This window comes from Acomys minous (genome assembly GCF_964271855.1).
Source record: "Acomys minous genome assembly, chromosome: 15".
Classification (NCBI taxonomy): domain Eukaryota; kingdom Metazoa; phylum Chordata; class Mammalia; order Rodentia; family Muridae; genus Acomys; species Acomys minous.
Window position 1 is genome coordinate 34,651,179 of NC_140497.1, and position 10,507 is coordinate 34,661,685.

The following is a 10,507-nucleotide window of genomic DNA, read 5'->3' on the forward strand; positions in this document are numbered from 1 at the left end:
TGAAATTTTGTGATCAATACATAATACATCTCAGCATTAGCTACCCTCAAGGATATAGTGCCACATATAGCATTGAACAGTACTACTCTGAAATGAAAGACTAACTTAAAGCTAAACAGGAAAACATGGCATAATTTATTGTTACCGTGAAGAAAGCTAATCTTCCTAATTGAACTCTTCTTTCTTAAAACCAATTTTCATACCTTCTCATAACTTTTTATACTTTTGCATTTATTTCTAACAATGAAACATTTTTCCTTATTAAACTACTTTTTTGCAGTTTACTTTGACTTACATTTTAATCATAGATTTTTTTGTTTGTTTTGTTTTTCTGTGTAGACTTGACTGTTCTAGACTCACTTTGTAGACCTGTGAGTTCGAGGCCAGCCTCAAGTACAGAGTGAGTCTAGGACAGCCAGGACTCTTGTTACCCTATCTCCCCTGCCCCCCCCCCCAAAAAATAAAATAAAATAGTTTTGTCCAGCAGAGGGCGGGCTCACTGCATCTTAACACAGATTCATTGAGACTATTTCCAAAACAATGGCCAAGTTTTGAAGTCGTGAATTTTGAAATATCCTTGTTAAAGGATGGATGGATGGATGGATGGATGGATGGATGGATGGATGGATAGGTTCTTGTTATCATTTGAACATGGTATATAGCCTTTTTTCATCAGAAACAAAATAAGCATAGCAAGAGAGTTGGTTCAGTAAGGATATTTGTATGTTGTTCAGCTTTAGTGTCTAGTGAGATTATTTCATACTTCGAATTGTATCTCAGGGTTTTTCCTTCAGGAAAGAAGGGCAAAGGCATTCCTAAAATCGTGTTAGGGATGAAATAAGGTTTCCCGCAAGTAGTCACAAATACAGTCTACGACTTAGGTAAAATTAGCTCATTTTTTTGCTTTTTAAGATTTTCATTTTGCTTTTTAGCGTGTGGGGGGTGTGTGTAAGAGTTAAATCCAGATAAATAGGTAATTTTTCTACTTTTGGATTTTCCTATAAATATATCATTTTTAAAGCTACAGTAATGTATCATATTAGGAGTTTCAGACCTTTAAAACATCCAGTAAAAACTATGGATCTGTGGTTGAGCAGCACCTTGCACTCAGATCTTGAAATAACTTAGAGTTCACTTACCATTATTTTCCTCTTTCTGTGGTTATCATCCTATGTGGCAGACAGGAAGCTGATTTTACTCAGTATGACACCGTCTGGGGAAATAGGAGGAGCCCCTGTCTCCATTTTCCCTGACTGGGGTACTTGTTACTTTTTAATGACCTTTCAGAGTCTTTGCTTTGCCACTTTCAAAGCAGTAAACCCTTCTGTGCTACATCTGCAGGAAGCATTACCATCCATTCATTGTTTAAATCTTTCTATATCAAAAGAGGGGCATGATTAATTTTTTCTAAGAATAATACTTCCTGGAAATGTATATAAAGGAAAATATATAGAGCAGAAGTATTGCCTTCTGTATAGTTGCTGTACATTGGGTCTCCAGAACTCCCTTAGCTTGCATACCTAAGACCTGGTAGACAGTGGAGTGGACTATAACTTTACACACACACTCACGCAAATGATAATTGTGAGATATGTCGAACAGAGTAATTGTGTTCATTTTACACAATTGTGTATGTATAACAAAAGAACATTCCTTGCCTTAAATAGACATAATTTAAAAATACAATGTTGTCCCAAAAAGTTTTGGAAAAATTATTTTGAAATTCATTCTTGGAGTCTGATTTGAATGGCAGTTCTATGGTTTTATAAACCATAATTTGAAATTTAAAGAACCATTCCTATCATTTTGATTTATTAAACAGTAATAACGTCTTTCATTTTTTTATAAAATAAGTAGAAAATATAAAATACTGCTGATTGTCATACAATTTATAACCTAGCCTGCGATGACTAGCCTGCGTATTGTTTGTCAAACAATTAGAAAATTATACAAAGCAATGTTGAGTCCCTTCTTCATTAGATTTCAAGCAGTGTTATAGGTACGACATGTTAGTTCACTTTTATTCTGGCCCTCACATGCCTGCCAGATAATTGGCTAGGAAACAGTCATTGACTACACTACAATATAAACCCCAGTCTCATGTACTTGTGGCATATAATGGTGTATACAGTATGTAGTGATTAAATTAGGATAAGTAGTTCTTCCATCCCCTAAAGACATTTCTTTATATTGTGGAGGAGAAAACTCCTCTCTTCCTGTTCTTTACAAAACACTCAATAAATTCTGGTATATTTTTGGTTGTGAGCCTAGCCTTTAACGGCTGAGCCATCTCTCTACCCTGTATTCAATAAATGCTTATAAATGGTAGTCCTCCTGCTGTGATATAGAACACTAAAGCGCATCCCTCCTACCTAAGTTTATTTTGGTACCTGGTAGCCGTCTCCCACTATTTCCCCCTCCACCATCCTTCCAAGTCTTTTGAGATGTGTACATCTTTTGTCACTTTGTTACAATTGGTATAGTGTTATAAGCTGTCATTTTAAAGTTTCCCTGTGATCTGCACAGTTGCATTGGATATTTTCTCTTTCCCTAGATTTCTGCATAATTGGCATACACATCCATATACATACTGAGTTGTTTTTATGGTTTTTTGAGACAGGGTCTCTCTGTGTAGCTTTGGACTCCCTTTGTAAACCAAGCTGGCCTTGAACTCACAGAGTTCTGCCTGCCTCTGCCTCCCAAGTGCTGGGACCACAAACTGCACCCAACGTGAGTTGTGGTTTTGTGGAAGTTTTTACCTTATTGGAAAATCATTAAAATTTTTAATATTCATCATATTATAGTATTGAACCTCTGATAAATAAGCACTGACATTTTCTTAAAATTTAAAGAGGAAAGATGTGCACCCAACTAGATAAATAAATTCATGAAATCAAGAATTTTATAAACACTATTGCTATTTTTTTTGGTACATGAATTTCCCAGGTGTCCTGGTTTCAATTTCTTTGTGCATGCTAACTTTAGAGGGTGAGAGCATTTGGCACTGCCACAGAGGACCCAGGCTGAACCATATTCCCCTGACCAACATGGTCCCCCTACCAGGAAAAATACACACACACACACACTTGCACACATACACATACAATTTTATCAGACTAATTGAAAATGTCGACACTTCTGTTGCATAGTTTAATAAGTACCTATTAGGATAATCAGAGAAATTAACAAATATATCATTGTCTAGTAAAATGCATTGAAATTAAATATGAAAGCTAGGAATTTTTTTTATGCAATCACAAGTAAGAGGAGATCACCATTTTAGGACAATTTGGTATCTCTATTGTACAGCTCCTCTGTCTACAAGGAAAGATGGTATGTTATTTTAGACAGAGTACAGACAGACACTACAGTCAGATGCAACAGTGCCGAAGCCTAACTCTGAGCTCAACAAGAACCAGTTCTAGCTGGTAAGGCTTCTTTAGGGAATGGCTGCTTTTCCAGCTTTTGTAGGAAAAAAACAAAACAAAACAGTACCTGTGTCCCTGGCTGGCAGCAATGGAGCTCTCCTGGTTCTGTCTGTTTCAAGTGCTTTGCCACTTGTTTGTCACCAAGCTTGAGTTTCTACAATAAAGGAAACTTATCCTTTGCACTCTTAAGGTTGAGGGTTTTTTTGTGCGTTTGTTTTGCTCTGCTTTGCTTTTCAAGACAAGGTTTCTTTGTGCAGCCTTGGCTATCCTGGCCTTGCTTTGTAGACCAGGCTGGTCTCGAACTCAAAGAGATCCCAGGCGGATCGCTGTGAGTCTGGTCTACAAAGAGAGTCCAGGACAGCCAAGGCTACACAGAGAAACCCTGTCTTGTGCTCTCTAATATTTATAGGTAGAATTTATAATAACTTTTGGTAAGTTGATGGTGATTCCAAAGGCCTGACATAAGGCTGTTAGCATTACAGCTCCCATTTATGTCATTTGTATAAAATCAAGTTCATTGTATTTCAACTTACAGTCCCTTTCCAAAGGCCTGGCACATCTGTTGTAAGTTGTATGCGACTTACTTTTAAAAGCTGCTGTGACAGTATCTGAGATGATTATCAGGAAGGTTTGTTTTGGCTCTGGGATTCAGTTCGTGGCTAGCCCCATTGCTTTTAGACTGATGGCAAGGCAGAAATACCATGGTGGAAGAGCATGGTGGAGGGAAGCTGCCTGTCTCAGGACAGGAAGCAAAGACAGCCAGAAGAGAAGGCCAGGGACAAGATAGCAACCTGCTTACTCAAAGAGGCCCAGCCTCCCAGTTTCCGTTGCTTTCTAGTAGGTCCTCTCAATTTTTATCCATCCCTGGATTAGTCCCTTGCTGAGATCAGAGCCCAGCCACTTATCAAGCCTGCTGGAGACCAAGCCTCTAAGGGAAACACTTGATACCCAGACTGTAGAAGTCGCTTAATCATAGCGGTGTGGTTAATGGGTGTGTTAGGGAAAACCCTTGGAGTTTTTAATTATTTTTTGATATTATAACATAATCACATCATTTCCCCTTCCCATTCTGCCCTTCAAACCCATTCATATAGCCCTCTCTATTAAATAACGGCCTCCTGTTTCATTATTGTTACACATACACATATATATTTCTAAATACAGCCTGCTCAGTGTGTACAGCGTCACCTGTGTGTGTGTTTCCAGGGCTGACTATTTAGCACTGGATAAGCTCTTGCACTCTCCCTGGAGAAGACTGTTCCTCCCACTTAGCTTTCCTTAGTTGCCTGCAGTTCTTGCGTGGGGTGAGGCCTCATGGCTTTTCCCTGTCCACACTGGTATGTGTATTGTTATTCTTGTTCAAGGCTTGTTGGTGAGACTTGAAGTACACGGCTCTGACAGTGCTAGGAGACCGTCTCGCAGCAACGTTCCCTGCACCATGTCAATGTACCCATTAGGACTAGATTCCACAGCTTTGCATTTTAAGTGGATGTGGGTTTCTGTAATGGTCTCCTCTGTTGCAAAGAGAAGTTTCCTTGATGAGGGGAGACGGCTACACTTAGCTGTGGGTATACAAACTACCGTGTAGAGTGTGCTTAGGGTGGGTGTAGGCTCTTCAACCCCGGTAAGAAAATTTCTGGCATACGCTGCTTTTCCTTAGTGAATTTTAGGTTGTAGAACATTTGAGTTTTAAGAAATGGTTGGTAATTATCTGGGATTACCTTTCATATTTTTTATGCAGGCTTTATTGAAACGGCTCGAAGCTGTGAAGCCGACAGTTGGCATGAAACGCTCTGAACAGCTGATGGACTATCATCGAAATATGGGGTACCTCAACCCTTCGCCGTCCGTTAGAAGAGTGAGATCTACTGTTGGCCACTATAGCCCACTGAGTAAGAATATGAAAAGCTATTCTTTGTTTCTTGTCTCTTTTATCTTTTTTAAAAGTAAGAAATGTAACTTATGTTCTTATGATAGAGATTTTAAATGCTAACTTTTGGAATGCATTTTATTTCTCATTGGCATGTTTTTATATTTCACTTCATTTCAGACTTCATATACAGAATGTAATAATAGCATAAAGAGAAAACCAAAAGATAAAATGAGTGAAAATAGCAGTATTTCCTCAGATACTGGAAGGGAGTCTTTTAATCTCAGTATGTGTGTTTAAAGACTAGGCTGTTGGAGTGTGGCTGAAACGTTTTTTCCAGCCAGTTATAAACATTTGCTAATACCTTGTAACCCTTACATGTGTCCTTTTTCTTCCTCACCAGATAACTAAAAATTAATAAGATAAAGATGTAATTCTTTTTACTGCTTGATATGTGATCAGTTACAGACTTAGCCACTTGTGTACCCTAGAGTTGTAGAACTTCAGTACCAGGGCATACAACATGTGCGAAGCCAGACACACACCTTTCCAGAAGCTGATGCTGCATGCACACACTCTAAACTGTGGTCTTCTTAGAGATGCAGACAGTTGGAGCCTCTTCACTTCCCGGTGCTCATGTGACTTAGTCACTGGCTGGTCATCTCACTGCATTTTAAAACATGCTGTTACCGTGACTTAAGATATGGCCTTGTTCTAGTAACTGATACTAGTATTATGCCTTGACCTTAGCAATCTATTTGTCAAGGAGACATATAAGTGATATGCAAAGTGTCTTTGTTTTCACTTGAATCACTTGAGTAGCTTGAAGTTCCATGGGAAATTCTAAAGTACAGTTCTGTTGAAAGTCATCTCATTAGAGCATTACACACATCTGGGACAAGGAAGGGAAGCCAGGCTAGACTTACAATTAGGAAAGGAAGTTTACCAGATGACAGCCTGTGTGGTTGGTGCAAGTTACTGACAGTGCCGTGTCTTTGTGTGTGTGCAGGAGGAGCTTCCAGGACATCCAGTGCGACCAGTCGTCTGAGCAGCAAGACCGACCCCCGATCAGTGTTGGACACAGCCAGTGGCTTTTTGCTAAGACCAAAACCCCTGAGTGTTCGTACTGCCTGGTTGTAAAACCTTTTTTATGATACACGTTGTCTGTCCAATTTTAACAATGTATTTTTATGTATTACTATTACTCTTTGAAAACATCTGTAATACTTTTTTCAACAATTTATATAGCAATGAGTATAATTTATTGTTATTCAGTGAAAAATTATTATCAAAAGATACTTTGATGTAAAATCAGTGTTTCATGCGATGGCATATTCATAGGAGCTATATGTCTATTTAATTGAGAACGGTGTTAAGCATGAGTAGTTTCTCAGGATAGAAATTCAGTTGTTATGCTGACAAAACAGCCGTGGTGATGATCCATGTTAAAACCAAGACACTATATGGTTCTTACTTGATATATTTTTCAGTTAATGTAAATGCTAAACAAGGGTTGACCTTGTAAACTTAAGCGCCCTGTGCTTCAGTCAGCTTTAGAATGTCTGTAGCGTGGGTTGTCACTTGATTGTGTGTTACGCTCTTTATGGGAAAAATGTTGAAATTTGTTTTCATGGATGAGCTGATTCAGATTTGATGAGCAGGGGGAGCAACTTGTACTGGTGCAGTCCTCCTTGAAAGTTTGAGTATCCATTTCAAACCACTGCACGCTGTGAGCAACGGGGGCTTCACTCGAGAAGCTTCTACTTTGTGTTTTTATGCAGTCCAGTAAAATACACTTGAGGGTTCTGAGGAAAGAGGCAGCCTTTAACAGCCTACTGTCTTGTGGCTGGTTTGTATCCAGATCCTTTGCATCATAAGCAAAACCAGGTGTGTGTTGGATCAGTGAGCAACACTCCCAGCTTGAAGACCCAAGAAGCAGACCCAGGTCATGTTAGAGCAGTGTGTGACATGATACTGCTAGTGTGTATGCTCTCATTGTGTACCTCTTGGGTTAGTAGAAGGCTTAGATAAGAAAGAAATGCTTTTCAGAAACCAAATATAAACAAGAAAGAAACTAACCACACATTGGTTAAAGCTGCTGCCATAAATATTAGTGCTTTTCTCGGTTTAGTTTAGTTTGGCTGAATCCTAAAAGCACTTTTTATTAGTCTCCCAAATTGAAGGCCTATTAATCCTGATGGAATTGCTAGTGACCCATAGATGTAATATCATTGACTATGAAAACTAGAATATTTTTCTATCATCCTAGAGCCTGTTATTTATAGAACACAGTGTGATATTTCATATTTGTTACTGGCCTTTGTAGTATGCTTTTAGTACATATAAGTGTTTCATATTCAGTGACACGTTTTTCTTAAAATATGAATTTTTCCCCAGCCACTGGTTTCAGTGCTTCTGCGTGTAGCATATGTGTGCCACACCTGCTTCGCCTTCACTAGGAGGGAGGCTGACTGCACTCACCGCACACCAGGTCATACACTGCTGGTCTCAGTTTAATAGACTGAGTTTTAGACAGAGCAGCGAACGTTGGAAATGGTGAGGCCAAAATAATTGCCAAACACATACCACACACACAAATACACACACTACACTATGCACACACAAATATCTACACAGTGGATGTGCCTACACCACACACACATACACACATGTACACACACAGTGGACGGGAACAAACATGACTGAGTTTTTCTGTTGCATTTGGGGCTGTAATGTTCTTTAACCATTTGTTTCTTTGTTCTGATGAACAGGATTTCGTACCAGCTTTATATACCTTAGCTGCACAAACAAAGATTTTATTTTGGCTTAGTTTTTAACATTGCACTTCTAGTGTTTGTGTAACAACTTAAATTTAAAATGCAGCATTTTGTTATTTTCCCAATAGTGAGTTAATCACTTTTTAAAACAGACTTTTGAGGAGGAAATGTGTGCATGTAAACTCTTTTATGTTCCTGGTGGCATTAGCCTATGAGTACATTTTATTTAGTTTCATAGATAAAGCTATACTTTGATTTAAAATGCTAATTTATCCCTTAGTTTTTTTTCTATTTGAAAGAAGTTTGTCTAAGTGTTACTGATAACAGGGATTCAACTACAAGTAAAGGGTAACCATCTTTTAAAAACAACTTGGAATGTTATGTTATAGGTGCATATATAGTGTGTATATATGTACACATATATAATACATATATGTATATGGTAACTATAAGTACATGGGTAGGAATGACAAACTTAGAAGTCGCTGGTGTAAGTCAAGGTGCTTTAAGGTTAGGATTTAGGAGGCATTTGTAGTGGAGTTGTCACAAGCACATGAGGGTTAGCACGGCCGGCTGGCTTGTCTTCCTGCACTACTTTGAAGATCCCCATCTGTCACTAGAAAGCGTGCTGGTCTGCAGGCGAGTGGACAGGTCTGAGAACTGTTTTCATCTCTGTCAAATGCTGTCATCTCCTTTTCTAGAGAGTTCTTATGAAAGATTTCAAACTATTAAAAATATTTCTTAAGGAATAGGTACTACCTCGCCCTCCCCTACTTTTTTAGTCTCTATTTAAAAACTGCTCTTAACCACTATTCCAGTTAACACTTTGTGGTTTGCTTGTAAAATGGCATCATGCAGTTGTGCTCAACCCAAGTGTCAAAAACGGGAGTGTGCAGCTTTGAAGGATGGTTGTGATGGGTCTGCTTCTCATCTGCGGGTCAGTGCAGCAACTCCAGAGTATTAAGATTACAGTAAAGCTGAAGATGTAGCCCTCGTTAGCAACGCAAAGCCTGTATCATCATAAATGCCAAAGTCTTAGTGTGCAAATGGCTGTAAACTGTCAAAGAGCATGTGCTTAATGCTAATGGCCGAGTTGCTTGTTTTCATGAATAAAAATTACCAAAAAACTTTTAGAAAAATTTCTAGTTTGTTATATTTTAGGCATGAAGAACTAGCTTGGCCTACTGAAAAAAATAAAAGATTTAAAGATAACCAAGTTTTGAGTCTGCTTTCATATTTTTAGAACTGTAATAAAAAAAAAAAAGTCTCTGTACCTCCAAGACTATTAGTCAGAATGAAGTTGGCGGTTAGTTGTATTTTTGAAAATAATATTTCTTTGGGAAATCTTGTTTAAAATGACATTCCAGCTCAGCATGTCTTTGAACCATGTGATTTGATTCATGTTGTAAAGTCATTACTATGCTACACTACAATAGACTTTGCTTTAGAGCTTGAATGAGTGCTGTTATTGTTGGGCTGCTTTGTCTTTAAAGAAGGTTAACCTTCCCAGCCCAGTAGGCAGGAAGGTCAGAAGTTCAGAGTCATCCTTAACTACGCCGTGAGTTCCAGGCTAGCCTGAATCCACAGGAAGAACTCTCTCAGCGGCTCCCATGGGTGCATAAACTCCCTCTGCATAAATGAAGCATGCATAGCACAGATGGGCTTGTATTATGTCAGGTAATTTTGATTTTCAAACATAGAGATGATTTTTAACTTGTCCCCTAGAGGTAAAAGGTAAGTCCCTACTGCTGAAAACACAGTGCACTTCAGACCAGTTGTTGGACATGTTCAACCATTGATTGAATACCATGCTCACCAGGCCCAGAGGCTCCTGAGCTGGAACTAACCTGCCTGCCGTCTCCCTGAGGACTAGCTTTCATGGCACCAGACAGTATCATTCAAGCTTCCAAAGAAAGTGTGCAGCCAACAGTCTTACCCACCTATGAAGCCTAAAGCCACAGCAATGACCAGCATGGCACAGTAACCCTCAGGGTGCAGTAGTAGCACACATACCTTGGCAGTGACCATCAACTCTCTAATCAGATGCACTCAACAAGAGGGAAATGCTGTCTGGGCCTGGAACCAAGCTAACTACTCAGTGCTGGTGAAGTCATGGTTTTTAGAGGACAGCCTACAAACCACCACTTTACTAAACCAGCATAACTCCTAGTTACATCTTTAAAAAAAAAAAAAAGATTTATTTATTCTTTATATAGTATTCTGCCTGTATGCCAGAAGAGGGCACCAGATCCCTTTATAGATGGTCATGAGCCACCGTGTGGTTGCTGGGAATTGAACTCGGGACTTCTGGAAGAGCAGACAAGTGCTCTTATCCTCTGAGCCATCTCTCCAGACGTCCTAATTACATCTTAAACAAACGTACAAAAAAGAAAAGAAAAATAAATCAATAGCTGCCTATATATTGTGGTAAG

At 38.9% G+C, this 10,507-nt stretch overlaps 1 protein-coding gene across 4 annotated transcripts in view; it reads left to right on the plus strand.

Annotated features, from left to right (window-relative positions):
* Positions 1–9,291, plus strand: part of CFAP97 (cilia and flagella associated protein 97) — a 37,004-nt gene extending 27,713 nt beyond the window's left edge. For all 4 annotated transcript variants that reach the window (XM_084758934.1, XM_084758933.1, XM_084758935.1 and 1 more), the window contains 2 exons: positions 5,170–5,320; positions 6,308–9,291. In XM_084758934.1, coding sequence (XP_084615060.1) covers positions 5,170–5,320; positions 6,308–6,438 — 282 coding nt within the window. In that variant the 3' untranslated portion in view covers positions 6,439–9,291. The remainder of the gene's footprint in view (positions 1–5,169; positions 5,321–6,307) is intronic.
* Positions 9,292–10,507: the final 1,216 nt, after the last annotated feature.